The sequence below is a fragment of the Lissotriton vulgaris genome, chromosome 2_1, assembly GCF_964263255.1.
Source record: "Lissotriton vulgaris chromosome 2_1, aLisVul1.2, whole genome shotgun sequence".
NCBI classification, from domain to species: Eukaryota; Metazoa; Chordata; class Amphibia; order Caudata; family Salamandridae; genus Lissotriton; species Lissotriton vulgaris.
Window position 1 is genome coordinate 461,236,166 of NC_141687.1, and position 27,268 is coordinate 461,263,433.

General features: G+C 44.0%; 1 protein-coding gene across 1 annotated transcript in view; it reads left to right on the top strand.

Annotated features, from left to right (window-relative positions):
• The window catches only part of ANKAR (ankyrin and armadillo repeat containing), a 1,392,657-nt gene that overhangs the window by 662,112 nt on the left and 703,277 nt on the right, over nucleotides 1-27,268 (top strand). Inside the window, exons 11-13 of the mRNA XM_086955361.1 lie at nucleotides 21,390-21,434; nucleotides 22,843-22,890; nucleotides 24,675-24,876. Of these exons, the coding sequence (XP_086811487.1) occupies nucleotides 21,390-21,434; nucleotides 22,843-22,890; nucleotides 24,675-24,876 (295 nt within the window). The remainder of the gene's footprint in view (nucleotides 1-21,389; nucleotides 21,435-22,842; nucleotides 22,891-24,674; nucleotides 24,877-27,268) is intronic.

Below are 27,268 nucleotides of genomic sequence, written 5' to 3' on the forward strand. Positions count from 1 at the left end.
CTTCATCAAAGAACCCCAAGAAAATGGCACTTCTTTGAAAACTCCATGATTTCTAGGCCATATCAATATTCATGCAAGGGGATGTTCCTGACTGCTGAAGCCGAGTTTTCCAAGAAATCGTTGAAGCTTTTTGGAACAAGTGAAAGTAGCCATGCCTGTATTTGGACTGGATGGGTTACGTCTAAATATGGGTATGATTTCTATGTCTATATAGGGGCAATTTGAATTATACCTATATAAAGGCATGAATCGGTAAATTACGCTTGGATTCTAAAATGCTACACAACACCCACTCCAATGTATTATGTTCGATATTACTAAATTCTAAGCACTTTTAAACATATCTAAAGCATGATGTGTAAAAATCTCTCCCAAAACACATAAAATGCATTTTAAATGATTTTACGCGAAAGATGAGCATTTGTGCTGTATGCATTTAAAAAAGCAATATTTTCATTCAAAGCATGTAGTGTGACATTGGAAAATGCTTATCAGAATGAGTCATGAAATAACATTTATGAAATTGCTCTTAAATATAGAAGAAAGGTCGAGACCATTCCATGAAAGAATATATAAACTGTTTAGGTTGTGGACAAGGTCAAATATTGTCACTTGGAAGTGTTTCAAAGAATTCTTGTTCTTGTTGGAGGGGATGATTTATTAGGGACAGGAGGGGCCAGGGGGACTCAGTGCACAGCTTTCAGAAGCCGCGCTGGCGAGACCGTGAGTGAAAACTAAGGGGAATAGGGCGGCTTAAATTGCACCGGGGCTGTCCTGGACCTCTTGCTCTAAAACAGGAAAAAACATACATATGAGCTTTTGGAGACTGAAGCTTGGAGTTGTACAATTTATTTGAAGACACAGCTTCTAGAAATAATCAGTGATAACATAAAAATTATATAGTACTTGGTCCTGTACCCAGCATTCTCTTGAAAGTCACATGGACCAGTTTTAGTTTACAACGTACAGTTTAACATTGGCTAAGAGAGAGAGATTTTGCTTTAAGTACACCTATGAGTACTGAGGCAGATTAAAAACGGTTCTGCTTGTTCACATAGATGAATACTCACATTTGCTCATAAGTGTAATCCTGCAAGATACATTAGAATGCAGAGTACATGTTATTTATCATTAGGTACACTCAAAATGCTATATCAGTGAGATGTCCTAAGACCACAGTATAAATGCTTAAATGTAGAGAACAAGTTAAAAAGTACATATGCAGATATAAAATGACTTTATCTAAAAAGCAGTTTAAAACATAACATAAGTAAAATATTTACATGCACAAAAGTATGAACATTTGATCAAGGGCCCTTGGAGACAACTCTCGGTCTGAATACCTACAAACAGACGAGGAGTTGCCCGCTGATGTTCTTGCGGGGCTCCTTCTTATACTGTCTAAAACACGTGAGACGATAATTACGTCATCCCACGCCACCACGTATCACATACCCGTCCATTGTCCATTGTCATTTACTGGACTGCTCTCTACCTTTCCCACCCGTAAGGTTAGGTATGGCCTTTTTCCTGTAATTGTGGTACATACTTCAGTCTAGACTGAGACCTGCCACTTGACTGGAAGTTTAAGAATAAACTATCAATGGACGACAGAAATGTGTTAGTATTGCTTCGAGGGGTCCTATTCATGTGTCAATCAGGCAATCTGCGATACTATTTCGCCACACTTAGCCTCAGTTTATCGGATATCTGGCTTGACGTAGCTGTGGTGGGAACTTCCCTTATTCTATTCATGGCTTAGGTGGGGGACGTGGGGTATGTTGCAAGATTTATAGAGGAACTTGACTTCTGCTGTTTGTGAGAAATATACAATGAGGTGGGGCCTGGTAGGGGTGCGGGTCCTTGCAGGCAAGAGCAGCTGGGTGAATCTTGGGTCAGACTTGCTTTCTGCTTCTGTTTAAGCTAAGAGAAAATGGCAGTGCTCAGGGCAATGTAACTGAGGCCTGTAACCTCTAAACAGCAGGGCCTACACAGGAGTTATGTTGTGCAGGTGACAGGTGTGTCCTTGGATAGCTGTGCAGGTAAAAATTCTTACTCCAACATTCTCTTAGAAGAGTTCTACTTTAATAAGATTACTTTGTGCCCCAAACAAATTCAAAAGATAGTGTTCTTAAAGTTGGAAGTTTTGTTTTAAAAAGTGAAGGTCGAAAACAGAGTCCCATAGAACACTGTGTTCAAACTTCAAAAGTCAATCTCGTTGTTTGGAGAAAACATTAAATCCTCTAAGCTGGCAAAGAAATCGTCTACCACAGTAGGAGAATGTAGGACCACTTCATTAAGTAAACCGATAGCACCAAAAAGTGAAGCATCGCCATCAGCGTTAGCCGCATTAGCAACGTTCGTCGGAGATGGAGACGGTACCTGTGTGCCTGTTGATCTACGTATCTCACCATCAGCATATTGCGTCTGTGAGATCTCAATGAATGCCGTCATCAGGATTGGTAGCCGCTGGGGGCAACACGATGCATGGGCCGTTACTGAACCAAGCAAGGTATCAACATCGATTGGCAGTGCTGATGGAAGTGTTAGAGAGATGCCCAACACACATTCTTCTCCACATAGCAGGCATCCTAGAACAGGTAAGATGGAATCTTGCCAGATAGGTCGGAATGATAGGAACCACATGGTATTCAGGTCTCCTAAACGAGCCAGGCCCAGAATCTGAATCATGCGCTCACTACACTTCATTGCCAGGAGAGTGTTCTCTATGGTAATCTGGGTGTCGCTGCTGACCGGACTTGCCATATCGGAGCAGAAGGAACAAGAATAGTATTAATGCTACGAGTCCCAAAATGAGAGGCAGGCCGCCGAACACAGAGTGCACGAAGTTTGAAAAAAAGCTGAGGACTGCTTCAAAGGGTGCTAACAGTCCTGAAAAAACTGTCTTAAATACATTTACAATACCACTGGTATCAGACATGTTTAAGATACGACCTAACATTTCTACGAAATTTACGGGACAGTTTGTGGATAAAAGGGCATGTATCTCTGCAGAGGACCTTGCAACTTGTAGTTCATACGTCTCTTTCGACGAGGTCAGTGGCACAGTTTTTTGTAAAAGAATGGCTTTCATTCTGCTTAAAGTATCAATTCGAGTAGAAGAGATATTCAGTGAAGGTCATAACGGCGACTCCCCATCTGTCTTAGCTTTAGGAAACAATACTTGTGTACAACAAGTGACCCTGACACAGTTACGAGATAGGCTGTTCCTGGCAACATGCTACAACAGCTGTGATCATTCAACATTATATAGCTCCCATTAGAAAGCTGCCTAAAAATTGAATCTATCACCGCTGCTGGATAAGTTGGTCGAAGAACCATCACATGCTCCATGTAAATTAATACCCTGTCACAAAAGTGTACCGCTTAGTGCTCTTTCACATTGTGTACCTCTAAGAAATACTTATTTTCCCCCACTGCAACATCTGTGTATGTATGGTAATTCCCTGGTTGACTTTATGTATTCCTTACCCAACCTTTCATACACAGCAACTAGTTTATATTTCAAACAGTATTGAAATTGAAAATTGTGACAGGCAGAGTGATTATCCCGTGTATTAGCCATTCTGTTGCAGGTTTTTCTGAAACAGTTAATGGTAATCTTTCCATTTTTTCAATGCTGAGCACAGTATAGTCTGCTCCTCTTTGTGCCAGAGTGATTTGTTTATCTGTAAGGTTAAATACAGAAAACAATGACGTGGTGTTGATTAGACGCCATGGCACATATTCAGAACGAAGATTTTGTAACGTCCAGCCTAAAAGCATTATAGAACGTAATTGTGACTGTCCATGCTGTAGCATGAGCAAGTCCTGTTCCATTATGTCTATGGCAGAGGATACTATGCTGTCCAATGAATACATTCTGGATGACAGAGTCGTTAACCCATTGTCAACTACAGAGAGAGCTTTCTCTAAATTAATACGATTAATACGATCAATTTCTCGTATTCTTTCTGCAGTCTTTGCCTGTGTCGCTTTCCAAGCTTCATTATAAATGGCGTATAAACCTGCATATATGAAACGTTTATGACGTCGTTTGTAAGAAGTCCCTTAAATCAATGCCATCTTTAAGTAAAGATAAGTGTTGTTTAACCTCTGTAAGTGTAGATTTTTATAGCCACTCAAGGCCCAGTTTTCCTACACTGTATGTTGTTACTATCCTTGGATGTTGGCTCTGGACATAGCTTGGATCTGGCCTAGTTATTGTAAACCGTTTTATCTTGGCCAGGCCAAGGCAGGATGTCTTTTGCACAGTGCCGTTCAAAAACATTATTTGTTCACGGATAATGCAGGCTCGAAATAATAAAGCTTCTATTCCATGCACTTGCTAGTCTTTTGAGCCCCGGACAGTTTTCGTTTCTATGTTGTCACTCTAAAAATCGATGCCTAATGAGGACAGCTGGGCATAAAAGGCTGCAGAATAAATGCTGCTTAGTATTAGTCAACATACTTTTCATTCCTGTCTTATTAACATTTTTAAGGTAAAAGGTTTCTGGATTTGAGACATTAAAACCTGAGAAGTATGGACATTTTTCATAAAATGTTTTTGAGCTACCCTTCGGTGGCGTCGGACAATGTTCACATTGATTGAGAGTATAAACATTTCTAGGGTTTGCAGATTTGTGCAAGTAATGATGGCCATAATGATTATAACTATACATGTGTGCATAATCTGTTGAACCTTCTAAGTATTCATGTTTTGTAAATTTAGCAGACATCTCTAAGTCTGACATCATATTATTAACAGTCTCAAAGTCCCAATCATCAGAAAATGTGCTGGGTGAAACAAAGTCACTCAAGGAAACCTTCAATTGATGTGGAATCTTCAACAGCTCTGCAGGGCTAAAAATGTCATAATCCGTTCTGTCCCAAGCTATACCCCCAGGTATAGGGATGGCTGTGATGTTCACTGATGTCAAGTCTCTTTGTTCACGATGAGATGATTTGTGTGGCTTCAGGAGCAAGTTGATGTTCTTACTTGTTGTGTCCATTTTACTATATTTTCCATTTATGAGCATCCCCGAAGTTAATACCAGGATTAGCCAAAGTAGGAGAAAAAGTACGCCTAGCACAATCCAAAATTCAACCCATGGTGAAACCAGATAAGTTTTTTCAAGTTGCTGAAAGAGTTCTGTTACTTGATCTTTAAAGGTTTTATTTGCTTGCCTCGTTTCAGGCTTACTGGGATCCTCAGAAAACGTATCAAAGTTAATGAAATAGCCAGAGGAAGTTTTGTCAATTGTTGGAATTGCATCAGGATTTTTTTAAATCACTGGGGCTACCGGATCCTTTGTCATATTAGTATAGTCAGATGCTACATCATTATAGACAGAAGTGTCTTGACGAACTGTTATTTGGGTCTCGAGGCACAAGTTCCATTGCATTATTGCTTAGTCCTTTGTTCTGTGCTGCAGTGTCTTCAAATGTTATCAGTCTCTCAGTCTGAACCTCTTGGATAGTAGCAAGATTTGGTCTTCTGCTACATCTTTGGAGTCCACAGGGCCTACTACTTATTATCGACCACATGATGTGGTTTGACCAGGTCGATAGATACGAACCTGTTTTCCTTTCTTCCAGCAAGGGGCGGCAGTAACACTGTTCTTGATCTGTGGATTGCTAGCACAGGTATTGGTTTTCTGTAAGAAGGCCCAAATTCCTTCTTATCCGCGATCTTTTCTCTGACTAGATCCACAATCTTTGGAATCCAGACAGGCCTTGCTGGGACGGGTGGTTCTCCCTCAGTGGTCGTTGGCTTCTGTATTGCTTTGACTTCTCCTTTTCTCGTTTAAGTCCTGCAAAATAGCCAAACAGTCTTTGATATCAAAGGCTTTTTGTTCCACCACTGAAGTGTGACGATCAAGGTACTGGTCAAGCATTCTAGTACCAAAAAGGATTTACTAGGGAGTGATTCCACCCAGAGAATTTCTTGGCAGATTATTTAAACTACGTTGGACACTTATTAGATGTTTGACCCACCCGTCACCCGAGCCTAATACCCTAGCTGTTATAGATTGCTTTATGTCCCGGATTTTTCTTTCCACTACAGAATTGGACTTGAATACTGCAATGCAACGCCCAGATTGACCATGGCCTCCTTGTAAGCTTTGGAGCTAAACGCAGGACCCGCATCAGAATGTAGCGTGCCAACTGTTTATGTGCAGATAATGACTCGCAAATCTTTTATAACAGTTTGGGGGTCAGCCAAACGCTGAGGCCACATCCAAATGAATCTTGAGCATGAATTTATTTATTTATTTATTTATTGGGCTTATTGAGCTCGACAACTACCCAAAAAGGGTTTTCCGGCGCTGGAAGATACTGAACCACGAGGGCAGAAGAAAGACTCAGGAAAGAGACTGGAGCAGGTTACTAGTTAAATCCACTGCGACCATGATATAGTTATAGTTACCATCCCTTTGTAAGGGACCAGAGTGGTCCTGGTAAACACATGCTAATGGTTTATCTGAAATTAAAAGGGGTGTTTGTGCCGGGCGTTTCACTGTTGAAACCTTCATTTTCTGGCAAATTTCACATTCCAAAACATGGTCTGTTTACTCATGTGCGGCCACCAGTATCTTTGTTTTAATAATGACACTGTGGCGGAACCACCTGCGTGTGCAGAGGCGAGCCCTTCATGTGCTGCTAAGATTAGTCCTAATCTATGTTCCATGTATGGAATTACTCTATCCCCCTCTCCAGGGATTTGAGCAAAAGAAACATTATTTACATCAGTTATATATGAGTACTTGAGTGGAAAGCCTTTTGGTAACATTTTACCGCTGTCTATATTGGAAGCGGTGACAGCCTGCATTATTTCTCTGTTTATTTTTGTTTTTGAACGAGTGATTGCAGCTACGGAAGCCGTTTGCCCAGCTGCCTTCGCGGCTTCATCAGCCAATGAATTCCCTGCAATGTGAACACAATCACGCTGATGACTCTGTGTATGGATCACGTGAGTCTTTTGTAGTTCTTTCTGTAATTGAAGTACTCGATCCCAAAGCAACTTATGCTTGATTGTGCCACCTTTTGCATCTTTGAAACCGTTTTGAACCCAGTTCTGCAAGTATTCATTGTAAGATTGAATGCAGTAATACGAATCTCACACTATGAGTGTGGGGAATTCGCGATCAGTATTTTCAAGCGTCATCTTGAAAGCCTGTAGTTCAGCTCGCTGAGCTGTACAGTCTCCGAGAAATTGTGTTTTTGTGACCATGGGTCGGAATTTACCATCGCGCCAGCGACCTTTAACAATTGCGCACGTAGCACTATAAGCTTGTTTACCCCCAATTGAGGGCTGTGTTGATCCGTCTGTATATATTATACATTCGTACTGTTCCAGAGGCAGAATCTCAGTGAGCAGAGGACATTCTTGTTCGTATTGTAGAAATTCTTGAGTTTTCAAGTAGGGGTCAAAAACGTATTCAACGTCTGTCGCAGCAAGAGAGTTAACCCATTGTATCCATCTTAGATGTAAAGCCTTTGCATTCGGAATGCTTGCTTTTATCACTGCCTCTAAGGCAGGTACAGGAGTAACAACCATTATGCATTTACCCTGTGCGAGAGCTCTCTCTTTTGCTACTGCAGTTTGAACCGCTGTCAGAATTTTTTCTGTAGCAGTGAATTTCATTTCAGCTTGTGATTTGTAAGCAATTGGTACTTTTTCACCTTCATTAAAGGTTAAGTATGTAAATCTGCATCTTCCTGGGATTATTCTAATTACAAGGTTGATTACGTTTACGCGTGTCTGTAAATGTGATGTTGCTAATATGTCTGTTTGCACTGAACACAACATTTAGGTGTGTTTTTGAGTCCAATTAGTTATTTTAAAATCAGGTTTAATTAATTTTTAGAGAGGTTTAACCCTTTCTGCGTAGTTTAGAATGTATGTTCTTCCGAAATTCAGGAAACCTAGAATTGACTGTAAGGTTTTTCAGCGTTTTTGGAGGTTGGAGCAGCGCACACTTTTCTAAAAAGTTGGCTTCCAGGCTTTTGCCTTCACTTGATAACTTGTATCTTAGAAAAAGGACGCTGAGGTGGGCAATTCTTGATTTCTTAAAGTTGATTTTATACCCTTCAGAGGCGAATCCAAGTATAAGGGTAATCACTCTATTCAAGTGCCTGTCCAAGTCATCATCTGTTAGACAAATGTCATCGACATAAGATAATGCCTCATCATCTTACGTTTGTAGTAACTCTGTTACTCTGGCTGAAAACAACCCCGGACTACCTACTTCCACACGGACCTTCTTGCTCTTCAACACTCTGGCCCCCTGGACTCTCGTGCAGCTGGTGCCGGCTCAAAATTGTGGTATCTTCATCTCCCCAGGCACCTTGCCAGGTATTTCTGATTTGAGTGCCCTGACATGACACTGTATTTCTCCTACCATCTTACCTGGCGTAGGGTCCCCTGTGCCACTATCTTTGGCGGTTGTATATCTTAACACTCGCTCGCTGGTAAAACAGCAGCTTGAGATATTTCAGCTGTTGGACGATGATAAAGTGGATATCCTCCTACTTTCTGAAACCTGGCTATCAGAAGATTCTGCCCCGGATATCCTTGCTGCTATCCCCACTGGTTATTATATTTTACAATCTAATAGGGCCGGCGGGAGAGCCGGAGGGGGGGGGTCGCAGCTATCATTCATTCCCAGCTTAAGTTTACTACCCTGGAAACCTCTATCCTTGCCAAAACTGACTGTCTTACTTTTAAATTCTCCTCTCCTAGGTTTTCTTTTATTTGTGTCCTTGTTTACAGACCTCCTGACTGCATGCCTCTTTTTTCTCAACAGTTTGGCGAACTGGTCTCCAGGCTTGTCATTAACTCTGCCAAAATTCTCATTATTGGCGATTTTAACTACTGGCCAACCGACCCCTGTGAGAGTAATCCCTCCTAGGATTTCACCGACCTCCTACTTGGTATGAACTGCAGTCAGCATATCTCTGTAGCTACTCATAGCAAAGGTCACATTCTCGACCAAGTGTGGACGACCAACCTTCCCTCAGTGTATCCTTGCTCTTGGTCCGATCATTCCTTTATTTCATTTTTTATTAACCTCACTTTGCCTGTTCACCCCATCCCCATTACCAATTTTACTGCCCGCAATTGGAAGCGTGCCAATATTGCAGAATTCCACGCTATCTTGGCCTCTACAGCCCCCAGGGACCAGGCCTCGTTGACCGACCAGGCCTGTCTTCTTGAGCAATGGCTGGTATCTGCCAGTGATAAAGTAGCCCCGTTAAAAACCATAAAAACTAAACGTCCCCATGACGCTCAGCGTTGGTTTACAGATCAACTAAAATCGGATAAATTGTCCCTTCGCCGAAGCTGAGCGCCGATGGAAACGCAACTACGATCCCATATCCAAAATTGAGTATGTGGATTCACTGAAACAGTACAAAAAATCTATCTTATCGTCCAAAACTTCTTATTTTTCCCAGAAAATTATGTACTCTGCCTCCAAGGCTAAGGACATTTTTTCTATAGTTGAGGAGCTCACTCTGCCGGACCGTGTTACTGTCCAACCCCTACCTACTCAAGCTCTCTGCGATTCTCTGAATTCGTATTTCACTGAAAAAATCATCACCATCAAAAACAACATACCCCCCTTCCTCTTCCATTCCCCCTCCTTTGCCCCCTATGAACCCCCGTCGATTTGACGTTTTCCCTCCCATTTCCCTGACTGAGTTCACTTCATTGCTACATTTAGTGAGCTCTGGTTCCCCTAATGATTGATGTCCCCCGCAAATTCTTAAAGACATCTTTTTGGCCTGTCCTGACCCCCCTTTATCACTGCTCAACAAATTGCTTGCTACTGGCATGGTCCCAGATTCTTTCAAACAGACGGTTGTATTGCCCATACTAAAAAAGCCGGGCGCCGACTCTTCGGTCATGAGTAACTTTCGACCAATTTTCCTTCTTTCCTACTTGGGGAAAATCTTAGACACCTACGTCACACGTAGCCTCAGTGCATTCATCGAGGGCTCGTTCTTTTTGGATAATCAGCAAGCTGGCTTCCGGCCAGCTCACTCCACGAAGCTGTTATTGTGGCCGTGATGGATGTGCTGAGGCAAGGCACCGACAAGAATATCGCCCAAGCTCTTGTACTATTGGACCTGTCGGCGGCGTTTGACACGGTTGATCATGCTATCTTGATCGACCGTGTCAACAACACGGGTATTCAAGGCGTGGCCCTCTCATGGATTACATCTTTCCTGCACCAGCGCTCCCAGGCAGTCCACTTGTTCACTTATTCTGCTTCTTATTCCCCCTTATTTTGTGGAGTCCCTCAGGGCTCTGCTCTGTCGCCACTCTTGTTTAATCTCTACATGCAACCCCTCATGGCATCCCTCCATCACACCCCCGTTACTATTTTTAGTAATGCAGACGATTTACAACTGATTTTTCCTGTTGATCCCTCCCCCTCTTCCTGCACCAACTTTCAATCCACTATGCTTGTGATCTCTGAGTGGATGCACTACAGTCAGCTTAAGCTTAATCCTAACAAGACGGAGTTGGTATTGATGGGTTGGCCAGCTAACCCCTGGAATTCCAGCTTCTGGCCCCCCTCCCTTGGGCCTTCGCCCAGCCCTGTCAATTCGGTAAAGAGCCTAGGCGTAATTATATCTAGTGACCTGTCCATGAGACCTCAAATTAATGCAGTAACATCTTCCTGTTTCTTCCATCTACGCAGGATCTGCAAAATTCGTAGATTCCTTACCACTGAGGCACTCATTCTTGTCATCATGGCTCTCGTTACCTCGCGTATTGACTACGCCAACTCCCTCTATATTGGAATTCCTGCTTACCATCTTCATCAGCTGCAGTTGGTGCAAAACCAGGCGGCAAGACTGGTCTTTCATCAGCCCAAACACCAACATGTCTCGCCCCTGTTGAGGAGACTGCACTGGCTTCCCGTAGCCTATCGCTGCTCATTCAAACTTGGCTGTACCGTTAAAGGCCCTCATAGACCAAGCCCCTGCCTTTATCACATCCAGCCTTCAGCGCTACACCCCCTCTAGAGATCTCCGGTCTATTTCTCACAACCTGCTGATGATCCCTAGGTATAAACGCAAAAAGCATGGAGGATTGTGTTTTTCTTTCTTGGTCCCCACTATGCGGAACTCCCTCCCCATTTCCCTTAGGCTCTGCCCTCGTTATGTTTGCTTCCGCAAATTACTTAAGACTCATCTTTTTCAGCTAGCTTATTGAGTTATCCCGCTGCCCTGTTTTCCCCCGCAATTGTTTTGAGCGCCATGAAACCTTCTGGTGACCGAGCGTGTTACAAATATTTTTAACATAACATAACATAACATAACATAACATAACTATTCTTGAATTCCTGGGGGAGACGACAGAAGTGACGCTGTGTCCCCATAATTGAGAAAGCGGTCAAGTTCCTGCTTTCAGGTGCAATGTTTTGACAGAAGAAACCGTTAGAAACATCTAATGTTGTTTTATATTTTTTACGCACAATGTTATTCATTAAGAGCTGCACTGTGTACATTTTGTACTGCAAAGGTTTTGCAACAAGAGTTTAAATGTCTGTAGTCCAAAACGAGACAATATGTATTGTCTGGTTTGGAGACAGGAAACAAAGGATTGTTCATTGACGAGGTGCATGTTTCAATTACCCCTTGGTATTCAAGTTGATCTAGTATCTACCTGACCTGTTTTTTAGCTTCTTGCTTAACTGGATACTGCCTCTGTGCAGTTGGTTGAGTTTTCAACTGGATTTTGTGTTGAGGAGAATCCTCATCCCATCCTACATGATTTTTATATAATGCTGGAGCCTGGGCTACAGCCCATTTTCTGGCATAGGTATATTTTAAGTGAATTGGAATATAATTGGAGAAGGCTGGCATAATGATGTCTTCGCCGTGTGGGCACTCCCTGACATATTTTGGTGGCCTTTCTTTTTCAGCTAGAAGAATGTCATAACCCTTAGAGAGCTTCTCCCAAAAGAGTGCTTTTATTTTCCTAGTTATGTCCCCCTCTATCCGGAGTGTTACTTCATATAACTTATGGGGTACACTAACCCTGGTATCAGCTGTTTCCACTTGAATGTACTCATTCAAGTCCACTGTCTCCAGATGATTCTTCAAGATCTTGCGAGCTATGGTGACTTCTGCTGCGCTGTCCAGCATTGTCTGGGCCCACCCCACGTTCTTGAGTTGTGTCCTCAAGATCCTCTGCATGTCTGATTTTTAGACCTGCTACCTTCTTTATGATGAATTGGGTTTTCTTATTTTTTGGAACATGTTGATCGTCTTTGATCTTCCTTGTGTTCTGACCGTCCTCTTCTTTCCGATTTCTGTGAGAAAGTCTGAATGGTGCGAGAGGAATGTGTATCAGTATCTTGATATCTATCAGGTTTTCTCAAATTATCCCTGTTCCTGAGGTTATACCTCTTTTCAGAGTGCTCCTTTTGAGGAGACCTTCCTCAGGACTGAGAATGCTACTCATTAGAAGTTTATTTAGTATTTTACCACTTCTTTTTAGGAGTACTGAGAGTGTTTTTAATAAAGACCTTTTCAGGACTTTCTGTTAGTTGAGGTTTTACTGGTTTCCCACCGAAACTATCTCTACCTAGTTCTTCTTAGGATTTTTCAATTATTCTGGCCAGTTCATATGGTTGCTCAGTTACATGATTTTTTTTTATTTTTTGACGGGTCGCCACGGATGCTGCTTCACCTTTAATATTAGCTAATATTATAGCTGAGACCTGTTTGAAATCTTTCAGTAATTTCATACCCAGATTTAAAGTAGGCTCTGCCCCGTATTCATTTTTAATCTGTTTCAGGACGTCTGGTATCACCGCCATAGACGGAACACCATGTGTTTTTGTGTAGATTGCAGCATAGACTGTACACCAGGTGTCACAGTCCTCCAGGTGTGGTGCGATCCCAATCGGCTGTCAGTGCCTCGCACAAATGAATTGTCCTGCCCAACGCGTTTCGTGATTTCTCTTTCACATGACGAGCATCTCCAGTACGTAGCAACCCACTTGAGATTCATAAGTACTTCATTCGAAGAGAGAGCACAACGCTCCACTGTGAGAAATATCAATGAACTCCAAAGACCAGCAAGCCACAGTGTGGCCACGCCCACCTGGGCGGGAGAAGTAAATATAATGTGTGCTCTCTCCTCTGCAGATTGACCAGCAGCCCTTGATAAAGTGAGGAGAAATCACAAAACGCGTTGGGCAGGACAATTCCTTCGTGCGAGGCGCTGGCAGCTGCTTGAACACTGCATGTTCTCCTAAGAATAAAAGATGGTAAAAACGGAACTTACCTGTGATGGGCTTTCTTAACAGCAGGCAACTTTTGTTGGATTGATTAGCGGCCTCGCCTAAGCAGCGAGAAACGTCCTTCTGCATTCCGTGCAGCTCCGCCTCAGCGCCAAACGACGCTGGGGCACAAGGAACAGGTTTGGCCTTGGAGGACTGTGAAAGGCATGACGAGCATCTCCAGTGCGTAGCAACCCACTTGGGATTCATAAGTACTTCATTCGAAGACAGAGCACAACGCTCCACTGTGAGAAATATCAATGAACTCCAAAGACCAGCAGGCAACAGTGTGGCCACGCCCACCCTAGGCGGGAGAAGTAAATATAATGTGTGCTCTCTCCTCTGCAGATTGACCAGCAGCCCTTGATAAAGTGAGGAGAAATCACGAAACGCGTTGGGCAGGACAATTCATTTGTGCGAGGCGCTGACAGCTGCTTGAACACTGCATGTTCCTCTAAGAATAAAAGATGACAAAAACGGAACTTACCTGTGATGGGCTTTCTTAACAGCAGGCAACTTTTGTTGGATATATATATGTGACCTTGTCTTTCTTTCGTTGCACGGAGGAAGGTGGATGGATGTATGTGCCCGATCACCAGTGTCGCGCACACGAGGGCCCCGTGGCACTGAAGTTGGCCTCAGTTTCCACTGGCCTCTGCTTTGCGGAACTGTTGTTATTTCCAGGGAACTGGATCCACTGAGGCCCACCTGCAAGTCCGGGAAGATACGGAGCCGAGTAGCAGTCATTTGGCCGCTCGCTGGTGAGGAGTATCCCTTTCTTGCCCCCGCTACAAAGAGCCCCATGGCTTGTGGGTTGCTGCGGTTGGGGACCTAAGGAGCAAGCTGACATTTGGGGACACTTGTTTTTTGGGGACTTAATGATAACCATGCTCCCAGTTTTTCTCCACCCACGCATGCCTTTTCCCAAACGCACTGCTTTTTGGGACCTGTAGGCGCCGTGCATCAAGCGCCCGTCAGGAGGCACACGCTAAAGGATTTTCACCTGGGAGAGGAGGAGTGAACTGTGAGCCTGAGGGGTAGGCGGGTATTTTACCTGGTCATCGGCGCCCACTCCCTCACACACACCCCAGGCGCTGAAGAAGGCAACACGACGAAATGCATCCGGCATATCTGGGTGTTTTTCCAAATAAAGCTGGCTCCATATGATTTCCCCTACTGTGACCTTGTCTTTCTTTCGTTGCACAGAGGAAGGTGGATGGATATATATATATATATATATATATATATATATATATATATATATATATATATATATATATATATATATATATATATATATATATATATTAATATATATATATTAATATATATATATGTATATGTATATGTATATGACGAAGCTTGTCACTCAAACGACAACAAATGCCAAATTCAAAGTAACAAAAGAGTCGACCCAAAGGTGCTGGTGCAAGGGTGGTTTAATTCGATAAAGCCAGCGCTGCCACCATGACGCGTTTCGCCTCCGAGAAGGCTTGATCACATGACAAACTGCATGACAGTAAGCAGAACATTTAAAGTGACAGTGCATTGGAGTGTATCATGAAAATGGAAAAAATACTTTACATTAAATATATTTATATTTATATGTATATTTCAATACAAGATGCCCCAAAGCATATGAAGAGCACACTACTTCTCCCCCGCCATCCGGCTGTATATGCAGTTCACCAGGATTCTTCCTCTTTGATTACATTCGCCGACACGTTTCAGGGCACTCAGGCCCCTTCTTCTTGGGCCGCTCGTAAATAACACTGAGACCTGCAGTTGTATTTCACTCTGTTTTTATTGGTGTCACGTGTCCCGGCAGCAGCCCCACCCAGTCCGTGATGCTGCCATGGCCTTCTGGGACATGTATGCACAGTCTTGTAGGTTGCAATGTTTGTTTGTTGAATATGAGCATTTTCAAAATCCTTGAGTAGGATGGGGAGTCTTCCTGGAGAATTTCATTCGCGCAAGGGAAAGAAGTGCCATTAGAGTCGAAAGGTTTCACTCCCAGCCTCTCTTGTGTTGCGAGATGGTGCCTCTTCCACGGCAGGGACCGGCCGTGCAGTAAAATTTCAATACAAGATGCCCCAAAGCATATGAAGAGCACACTACGTCTCCCCCGCCATCCGGCTGTATATGCAGTTCACCAGGATTCTTCCTCTTTGATTACATTCGCCGACGCGTTTCAGGGCACTCAGGCCCCGTCTTCTTGGGACGCTCGTAAATAACACTGAGACCTGCAGTTGTATTTCACTCTGTTTTTATTGGTGTCACGTGTCCCGGCAGCAGCCCCACCCAGTCCGTGATGCTGCCATGGCCTTCTGGGACATGTATGCACAGTCTTGTAGGTTGCAATGTTTGTTTGTTGAATATGAGCATTTTCAAAATCCTTGAGTAGGATGGGGAGTCTTCCTGGAGAATTTAATTCGCGCAAGAGAAAGAAGTGCCATTAGAGTCGAAAGGTTCCACTCCCAGCCTCTCTTGTGTTGCGAGATGGTGCCTCTTCCACGGCAGGGACCGGCAGTGCAGTAAAATTTCAATACAAGATGCCCCAAAGCATATGAAGAGCACACTACTTCTCCCCCGCCATCCGGCTGTATATGCAGTTCACCAGGATTCTTCCTCTTTGATTACATTCGCCGACGCGTTTCAGAGCACTCAGGCCCCTTCTTCTTGGGCCGCTCGTAAATAACACTGAGACCTGCAGTTGTATTTCACTCTGTTTTTATTGGTGTCACGTGTCCCGGCAGCAGCCCCACCCAGTCCGTGATGCTGCTATGGCCTTCTGGGACATGTATGCACAGTCTTGTAGGTTGCAATGTTTGTTTGTTGAATATGAGCATTTTCAAAATCCTTGAGTGGGATGGGGAGTCTTCCTGAAGAATTTCATTCGCGCAAGGGAAAGAAGTGCCATTAGAGTCGAAAGGTTCCACTCCCAGCCTCTCTTGTGTTGCGAGATGGTGCCTCTTCCACGGCAGGGACCGGGCGTGTAGTAAAATTTCAATACAAGATGCCCCAAAGCATATGAAGAGCACACTACTTCTCCCCCGCCATCCGGCTGTATATGCAGTTCACCAGGATTCTTCCTCTTTGATTACATTCGCCGACGCGTTTCAGGGCACTCAGGCCCCTTCTTCTTGGGCCGCTCGTAAATAACACTGAGACCTGCAGTTGTATTTCACTCTGTTTTTATTGGTGTCACGTGTCCCGGCAGCAGCCCCACCCAGTCCGTGATGCTGCCATGGCCTTCTGGGACATGTATGCACAGTCTTGTAGGTTGCAATGTTTGTTTGTTGAATATGAGCATTTTCAAAATCCTTGAGTAGGATGGAGAGTCTTCCTGGAAAATTTCATTCGCGCAAGGGAAAGAAGTGCCATTAGAGTCGAAAGGTTCCACTCCCAGCCTCTCTTGTGTTGCGAGATGGTGCCTCTTCCACGGCAGGGACCGGCCGTGCAGTAAAATTTCAACACCAGATGCCCCAAAGCATATGAAGAGCACACTACTTCTTCCCCGCCATCCGGCTGTATATGCAGTTCACCAGGATTCTTCCTCTTTGATTACATTCGCCGACGCGTTTCAGGGCACTCAGGCCCCTTCTTCTTGGGTCGCTCGTAAATAACACTGAGACCTGCAGTTGTATTTCACTCTGTTTTTATTGGTGTCATGTGTCCCGGCAGCAGCCCCACCCAGTCCGGGATGCTGCCATGGCCTTCTGGGACATGTATGCACAGTCTTGTAGGTTGCAATGTTTGTTTGTTGAATATGAGCCTTTTCAAAATCCTTGAGTAGGATGGGGAGTCTTCCTGGAGAATTTCATTCACGCAAGGGAAAGAAGTGCCATTAGAGTCGAAAGGTTCCACTCCCAGCCTCTCTTGTGTTGCGAGATGGTGCCTCTTCCACGGCAGGGACCGGCCGTGCAGTAAAATTTCAATACAAGATGCCCCAAAGCATATGAAGAGCACACTACTTCTCCCCCGCCATCCGGCTTTATATGCAGTTCACCAGGATTCTTCCTCTTCGATTACATTCGCTGACGCGTTTCAGGGCCCTCAGGCCCCTTCTTCTTGGGCCGCTCGTAAATAACACTGAGACCTGCAGTTGTATTTCACTCTGTTTTTATTGGTGTCACGTGTCCCGGCAGCAGCCCCACCCAGTCAGTGATGCTGCCATGGCCTTCTGGGACATGTATGCACAGTCTTGTAGGTTGCAATGTTTGTTTGTTGAATATGAGCATTTTCAAAATCCTTGAGTAGGATGGGGAGTCTTCCTGGAGAATTTCATTCGCGCAAGGGAAAGAAGTGCCATTAGAGTCGAAAGGTTCCACTCCCAGCCTCTCTTGTGTTGCGAGATGGTGCCTCTTCCACGGCAGGAACCGGCCGTGCAGTAAAATTTCAATACAAGATGCCCCAAAGCATATGAAGAGCACACTACTTCTCCCCCGCCATCCGGCTGTATATGCAGTTCACCAGGATTCTTCCTCTTTGATTACATTCGCCGACGTGTTTCAGGGCACTCAGGCCCCTTCTTCTTGGGCCGCTCGTAAATAACACTGAGACCTGCAGTTGTATTTCACTCTGTTTTTATTGGTGTCACGTGTCCCGGCAGCAGCCCCACCCAGTCCGTGATGCTGCCATGGCCTTCTGGGACATGTATGCACAGTCTTGTAGGTTGCAATGTATATATACACATATGTATTTACACATTCACTGTGGGCAGGGAAACTGTTTCTTTGAGGCGGGCACCCCAGGACAGTGGCGACTCCTCCTCCTCAATTAGGGTGGAGAAGCGCCGCCCCACTGCTTTCTCGCAGTGCGAGAAGCAGAAAATCAAATGGTATTTTAAATATAATTTTATTGTGCCTGGTTGGGAGTGGGCGGGCAAGTGGGCAGGTTGGGTAGGAGTGGCTTGTGGCTTGCACCCCTCTGAGTGTCCTGACTGTTTGGTCGGCTCCGGGGCCGACCAAAGCAGTCATGCGCACTCTATATTTTCTCTATGTAGGCCGAAAATAGCTTCCCAGCAGTTGCCCGGCTGGCCACCGTCCGGGACTTTCAAATGTCACCAGCCGCCATTGCCCCAGGACACATATTAGTAGTCAGGCCCAGGACAGGGGTCCCCGGAGCCTTTCTTGGCTCAGCTCAATGGGCAGTGCACTCCTCTCCCCTTTAAGTACATGTTCTGACACCCGGGATTGTGTCCCCGGTGTCTTTAGAGGCTTGGGAGGGGGTCTATGCACCCCCCTCACCTTTATATTTATTCTTCAGCCCCAGGGGATAGGGTCCACAGTGCCTTTACAGGCTCGAGGGGAGTACCGCACACCCCTCTCCAGTTTTCTTTTATGTTTCAGCCCCAGGGATGGAGTCCCTGATGACATTAGAGCCTACTAGCTAGCCGTGGGGTCAAGAAACTGGCTCTGACGCTGGCCATGAGGAGAAGAAACTGAGTTGACATTGAGGTGGAGAATTCTTAGCTTGGAGGCCTCAACTGCCAATCCTAAGCACCAGAAGAAGCAACCCAGAATCGCCGAGCTGCCATAGTTGGATGCTGGGGCACAAGTTGCCTTCCTAGGATTGCCCTAAGCAAGGCCAATACAGTGGCTTCCCAACTAAAAATGTGTGAAGCCATGAGAGCGCATGTACACTAAGCATGGGCGAATTTTGCGAATCTCGCGTTCGCGAATTTTGCGGATTTGCGAACTCGCACTCCGCAAAATCCGCGAATTCTCGCGAATTTGCGGATTTTTTTTTTGTGTGTTTGCGCGGGTTTCTGCCAGTTCGCAAGGGTTTTGTACAATGTCGCAAATTGCGAACTTACCTGTTGGGACGCAAGTTTCGCGAACTTGTTGTTTCTACGTGTCCAGCCTGTTTGGGACACTCTTCTTCATCACTGCCACTCTCTGTCACCACTGCCACTCTCTGACTACTCATGCCACCCTCTGGCCCACCCATGCCACCCTCTGTTTCATCACAGCACCCTCTGGTTGTCCAGTCAGTGTACATTATTGTGGCAACGCAAGCACACCTTCCCTGCCTCAAGTGACCTGAATTAATTTGGGGCTGATTAATGTGTCACAGAATATTTTTTTAGCTGGCACCTGCTTCCTTAGTGCGTCCTGATTAGTGATCTTTTGCACTTGCTAAGTGCTTTCATTGTTGCAAAATTAGTTACAACACCTGCCCTGCCCCAACTGACAATAATGAATTAGGGGCTGATTAATGGATTTGAACCTCCAGCCTGGCTCCTGCTTGTCTCCCTTAGCTGTAATTCAGGACCTTTGTGGCATATGTGTAACTATTCTGAGGTTCAGAGCAGGGTCACATAATAGTTGCAACTGGCAACTGAACTCTGGAGGGGCCCCTCAGGAAGCACTACAGGAAATGGCTACTAATGATGAGCCTGAACTTTTGAACCTGGTAAGTAGTTTCAGTTTTGCTAAGATCGTATTTCTGCAATTTTGCACTTATTCGCGGGGCGCGAAGTTGTACTGGGAAGCCGCGAACTCACGCGAACAGTGCGAGCAGTGCGAGCAAAATCCGCTGCTCGCGGATTTGCGGATTTTGCGGGAGATTCGCGAATCTCGCGGATTGCGAATTTACCGAAAATCCGCAAAATCCGCGAGCGAAACGGATTTTCCGCCCATGCTTAATGTACACCCTGCATCCTCCAAACATCCTGGACTCCCACGAAAGAAGAGTCAAGCTGTTATCGTAAGTGTGCGACTAGCAATAGACAAGATAGCACCATCAAAGTAGAAGTTCATGACACATGTACAGGGCATCACAGGCAGTTAGCTTAAAAGCAGTTTCTTGCTGTTCAATTTTATAACATAGAACATATGTCCGTGCATACAGTAATTTCCAGTCTAGGTTAGGTTGTACTGGTCTTTACTTTTATTCACCCTGAAGGAGTGGTTTGTTGATGGCTTGGAGTGTATTCTATTTTGTTGTAGGCAAGCAGCATTGTTAAATACTGAAAGATACTCTGTAAAGACCAGTTTAATAGACGTTACTTGTTTCCGGAACGGAAAAGATATTGAAAATGAATTGCACATGAGCGAGCTTTCAGATAAATAAATAGGTACGACTAGGAAGTCAAAACAAAAGTCGAACAAAGGAGTGTAAAAGCAGAATTCTATGAGAAGTGCAGCTACGTCCAGCTTTGACAATAGGTTTTGCAATTAAGAATCGGTATGGGGCACCTAGAGACCTTTTTTTATATCAGCAGTAGATGTTGAAGGGGATCATAGCAAATGTATGGAATCCTCCTTATATAGATTACTAGTTTGCGATCAATAGGTAGGAAAATTGGTGGATCAAAGAGGTGGATGAGAGCGGGGTAAGGAGTTCCTGGGTAGGGAATGTCAACTAGTATTCTACAAAACACAAAGCTTCCCGTAGCTCCACTAGGAGGGAAAGGCTGTGCAAAATTACCATTTTTGGGACCAAACCATGGCTAAAGTCCATGAATGGAATAAGACTTCCATCGTGAAGGGGGTGTGATGAAGAAGAGATATTGACACGTACCATATGGCAATGTGTCATACTATCTGAGTACAGGGATGGACTTTTCAAAGCAATAAACAAAATGTTCCAGATCAGGATGCCCCCCAAGACCCAGGTGCAATCCTGTTAGGCCTGACAAATCCAAGAGAGAGGCTGATAGACTCTGTCATGTAACAGGTGGTAGTGACACTGCGAGCACTACGTCCGACTTTGGCGTTGGGGGATAACGAGGGGTCCCCTACTGGGCGCGACTGAATCTACAGAAAGAGAGTCTTGTTAGCCAAAGCACCCGATGGAATCAAACTGCCAATCGACCCAATGAGGAAAGGAACCTCTTTTAAAGTGCCTGTGGGCCCGCTGGCCTATGTGAATGGGCACTCTCTGCCAAGTCTAGGGTTGTGTTAATATAGTTTACTATATGGTGTAAAACTGGTACAATAATCTATTCCAAAATGTTTAGAAAACACAGCACATCAGGATATTCACCATGCATTTAATTACATGAGAGAGAGAGAGGGAGAGAGAGAAAGTCGAGTGCTAATTGTCGCTGACATGAAATTCTGTCTTCTCTTTCAGGCAAGCATTCCTCACTGGAAAGTGAAATCTCGGTTGAAAAGCTTGGTGAGTCTAAGTCAAAGACATATGCTTATTATTGATAAACCTATCGACATTGTAAATGAAAGGAAACACTAGGACACGAACACCTTACTGTGGCAGGGCCACTGTTCTTTATGAACACAAGCCTTTATAATTGAGAATTTAGGTTTTTAACAAGGGTTTTGGTTTTCTTTATGGTGCTTAATTTAGGATTAAGCACACCTAGGAAGTAGGCCAATGTTCAAAAGAATGGCACTGTGTTCATTGCTTTAAGAAAAATATAATTCTTAACACGAAATGTGCGTTGGCTAGTTATGTGAAAATGTGCGCATAAACATGTTTTACTGGCCACTGGTTGCACACGTAAGCACCAAGTGAATCAGATCTGGCCTGTTCCACTCAGATAAAAACCTTTACCTGAGAAACAAGTTTAGGACGGTACCCTTTGGCTGCATTGCTGCTTATCATGCTAATTTGGGGAGGTTGGGCCTGGGTTTCTGATATTGGTTGCAAGTTTTTACTGCTGGGTTTGGCGTTTGCAGTGCAGTTGATGGGTTCAACCTACCCGGGTCTGCTCCTTTTACTCTGGTCATTGGCTAGCACTGTAGCTGCCTGCGGCGAGTTGTGAGCTGAGATTGACACCACATATCAGGAGGAGAAGGCATTTTAGGTTCCTTCGTGGCCAATACTTGCGGCGGGAGGCGCAGGCATCCAGCGAGGAATGTAAGGATGTTGGAGTGTGACCCACATGTATTTTCCTGGATTGCAAAGTGCACCAGTGCAAGGACCCGTCTCCCACCCATGAATGAAATAGAGGTGTCAATCAAAAAATGCATTCTATTCAAAATAGCACCGATTAAGAAAGCATACAATGAGTTTAGTCCAGGAGAAAAGGAACCTCTTTCAAAACAAAAGGACATGGGGTCGTTTTGCCTACATCATGGCACCACTCACTGTTATGTTATGTTATGTTAGAGCCGTACTTTTAGAGCACACGGCTACCCCAGGGGGTGTCCCGGCGCTTTGACAAAGAGGCCTGAAAAACCCAGAAACACAAAGGCAGAAACGCTACAGTCACAGTGATTACATGGAAAAGAGTGTGGTCTTCAGCTCCTTCCTGAAAGCTAGGAGGCTATTAGCTTTGCGGAGGGAGACAGGGAGCTCATTCCAAAGGCGGGCTACCACATATTGGAAAGACCGTCCTCCCATCCGCACTCTCTGTCATGTCATGATTAGTGAGAAGTTGGTAGGTCCTGCCAGACTTAAGAACGTAAAAACTATTTTCAGGAGGTAGAAGGGGGTCTAAAATCTAACATCTGTGCATTTCAAAATGTATAGAAAATGTGACATGTCAGAATAATCTTTTTGCATTATTGTTACCAGCGTTGGGAATAATTGGCAAGTGTTGAATTGAAACTGTCTTCTCTTTCAGGCAAAAGTTTTTCACAGGACAGTGATGACATGTGGTTGGAAAGATTTGGTGAGTTGAATTCATTACACATCTATATCACCGGTAACTGAATAAATGATTGATTGATTGATTGGTGGATGGATTTTGTAAATCACACACTTAGTATGGACAATGCCAATAACTCTGGATAATGAATGCATTGTCATGCCATACCTAAACATTGATGTACGTTAATGACTTCCCTCCTCCCATCTGTGCTGCTGCCAGAACAAAAGCGCTATAAATTATCTAGTTGTCTGAGACACCTTGATAGCATTACAGTAGCATTTGGGTGCCCCTGAAAGTCCAAGCTCCAGTAGCTGGAAAAATAAACAAAATTACCACAGTTGTGTGAAGGGCAGGCACTTTTTTTTGTTGAAGCACACAACCTCTGCCCAATTAAAACATATATTCCTAGCTGTCAACATGTGTGCAGAGCCAAAACCCATCTTGTGGTGATTTTCACAAAATTGTATGCTGACAGCTACGTTGTCAGGCCAGACCATAAAATGGGTGTCCAAGCACTGTGTGGATTTAAAAAAAAGAAGGTTAGAGGAAGAGGATAAGATAAGAACAAGGAGGCCTATAGGAACCAAATGGGGTTTTAATCTAAGAAGGAAGTGGATATGACCTGGGGGTATGGAAATATTGGAATAACTTCCTGTGGAATGCCCTCTCTATTTTTCACAAAAACACACTTGGAGCAATTATTTTTCCATAAACAGTTGCAGTGCCAGTTTCGTTGGCGGTTGAAATACGATATTTGAAGTCATCTCACATGTCATTGCTATATGTTTGTGCATCTTCTCGGGTATATTCATAAACATTGTGACACCATGATGAATTATGATTGGGACTTTATTCGGGTATTTATTTTGTTCACATTTAATTTTGTAATTGCCCATTTTATTTGCTGCTCTTTTAATTTCTATTAATCTGTATTTATTTCGTGTTACGTAAACAAATTACGTTGAAGCTAGTATATTTACAGATTTATTTAACCTTTGAAGCTAAACTTACAATTGTGTGCCTGCATAATTCGAAAGCGATGCACTCATAAATCATTAACATTTTAGTACACATGCACACCTGTGAGTGTTTAAAACTTTAGTAGGAAAGCTTGCCCTTATTTCAGGTCCCCTGTGTGTCAATTTACATTGCCTGGCAATCATGATTGACTTCATCAGAGGTCCCTGAAGGGACCGATTTCCGTATTTTTCTCATATTTAAAAATAAATATAGACAGAGATAAAAGTTTTTTGCCTCCATTAATCTGTAAAATTGGAATACTGTGATTCTTTACTTAGGATTAAAACCAATCTCTAATGTTGGTTATTTTATATGAACTTTGAAGGGAATAGAATGCTTTACAAAGTTTATGAGAATAATGTATATAGTAGGAAAGCGGGAGCGGTGGGGAATCTTGCACACTTCCAAGAGTAGGCAAGCCAGGTTTCTCAGGCACTCTCTGAGAAAACAAAGTTGGAGGGACTAAGGAATTATTTTAAAAGAAGAGAGAGAGAGAGAGAGAGAGAGAGAGAGTGAGTGAGCGAGAATGAAGAGCGGGAAATGTAATGTGTGCTCTTGATAGTTAGAGAAGTTGAACAGTGCTTCAAGAAAAGGAGATGGTTGGAACAGGGCTTGTGCTGGCTTAAAAGTGTTATCACCCTGAACAGTCCTCCAGTACTTGCTTTGATGTATCAATGGAAAATGCTGTTGTTTCACACAATGTATCATCATGTTTATTTACTCTTATTTATATTCCTTATAAACACTAGCAATACCTTAATAATCAATTTTTCTGCTGATTTTAGGCCCTACCGCTTTACATCTTGCAGCTCAATGTGGGTCTCTTGAAGCCCTTTATTGCCTTTTGACCCTGAAGGCCGATTTTACCATCACTGACAAGCGAGGATGGGCGGCTATCCATTTTGCAGCATTTTATGGCAATATTCCTGTTATTCGAGTTCTTTTGAGAAGAGAACCTGCTTTATTAGAAATGGAGACAGAGGCGGAGTAAGTGAGCGACACATTTGAGTGGGGTCCCTCTGAATTATTGTGCAATATGGGGGTTAATGTTTACTTGAAAGGTAATCATTGTAATAATGAATGATCAAATAATGTTATTAAAGGTTTGGCCTGACAGCCATAGCTGCCGGCGAGGACTTTGTGATCCAAGAAATCATATAAGTAATGTATGCATGTAATGTGTAATATGGCCCAGTAATGCCATGGAGGGATTCTGGTGACTTCATATACCACGATGGTCAAGGCCGAAAAATGTGTTAATGTCACCAAAACTTTGAGATGGCAGCGTAGATCATTATTACATGTGGTACCCGATATTTATTGTTTAAATTACATGCTTATTTTTGGAAAGTTAGTTTGAAAAACTGAAACTTGAAATTGCAGCTAACAATGGCCAGTACTTGGAATTTGAGTGTTCAAAGTTGTGTTTACCTTTCATGAATACATTGGTGCTAACAAACTGGAAAATGTTAAGGGTTTGTGTATTTATGCGTGTCTGTGGCTGAAGCATTTACTGCATCATTATGGATTAATGCATATTACACATAATTTGCAGATGTAAAAAATATTGTGCTAGTTCAAATGGGTGAAAGTGATATTACCAGATTTAGGGCCGTAAAATGTATATAACCTTACTACATACCTCTGTCCTCCATGTTACATAATCCTTCTAGCCCTGACACAGTGGTAAAGGTCTTCCAAGTGGTTTGGGATTTGTCATTATGAGGATAAAGACCATATTTCAAAGGGAACCACAAAATATTCTCCATATTCTGTGGTTCCCTCTGAAATATATGGTTATACCACTGCATTTTGTGCACAAAGCACACACAGGGATGTGCACACCAAATATAAATACAATGTTCATGACCTCACGGTATTGAAACAGATTCAATTACATATGTTGTAAATCTTACAGGTTGAGAGTGAATCTTACATTAGCACTATGACAGAGACGACTATGAATGCAGTATCAATAATTGGTTTGATTATGTTTTGTTGAATTATGTTTCGCTTGTGGGTGTTACTAATTATTGCGATAAAAATTGTGAGATCATAATGATTGCATTTGGCATGCAAGTTGTGGTTTGCATGGCTGTTACATGATTATGGATTGTGCTCGTAATAATAACCTGCAAATTTCCTTTTTTTTTGTTTAATTCGTAACCATAACTGTATTTTAATCGATAGTGGCCGGCGAGTTGTCAGAGTGGCAGGGCGGAGTGAGGTGGGCAACGGGAATAGAGGGGGACAAAAAAAACATCCACCTTCTCGCCGCACTGCGCTCCTAGCTTCTCCAGGCGCAGGCTTCCAGAGCGCATTGTGGCCATAGTGCCCACACCGTCATCCGCTCCCACCCAACATATTACACATTTTGCCCATATAATGATTGACTGGACACATAGTTTATGGGTAAAGAACTACTGCAGGTTTATTTTCATACAACAAAAGTATGACGTTCATCGGTTATCTTACGGGCGATCCAGGGCAGGCAGCCCCTCGCTGCCCGCCCGCCTCATGAGCCAGCCAGCACGGTGGGACGACGCCCGGACAGTTCAGCACCTGTGTAGATCCCTTTCCGGATCACGTGATCGTGTCTTATACTCCCGCCCCTTTCAGGGTGGAGCGGTATGGCACACCCCCAGTTGGTAAGGCCCCCCCAACCGCCCGAAGGACTAACGGGGCGCCGTCGTAGTTTTGCCGGAACCTCCTGCGGCTCCAGGTCTTTGGCTCAGGCACCCTTACTGTGCCATGCAGAGGTACCCTTACTGTACAAGTCTGCCGCAGAGGTACCCTTACTGTAACAGTCTGCCTCCAGATCGCCCTATAACTCCACCACAGCTCTGGAGGAGGCCGCCGTAGATGACAGAGCCCCCACCTCAGAGTTCCCCACTTACATCACTCAGCTTCCAGTGCCTCCCGCACGTCAAGGAGAAACATATCCATCCCGACTTTGCTACATTGACCAGACAACTTCATTTATGTTCCAAATATCCCCGGCGCCCATAACAATGGGGGCACAACAGGTATGAAGGAATAGTGCTCCTTAAGACATTGCACATTTCGTGAAGTGCCAACCTACAGATGGCTGGACCCTGTTGTCCACCTGTGACCCTCGATACTTATACCAGTAATGGTGTCGCACTGCAAGATAGTGGGTCACATATCTAGCTATAGCCGTTTCATGGTGGCTTCGCTGGGGACCCATCTGTGTCCCTGCCAAAGCTGGTTCACCCACTTCAGTCCTTTAATGCCCCAGCCCGTGCATCCCATGGTGCATGCTTCCACACTTACTATTCCATTAGTTGGACCGCCCACTGTCTGGCCGCTACCTACTCCGACATGAGTATAAGGCCAGTTTGAGTTTTTCATAGGCAGC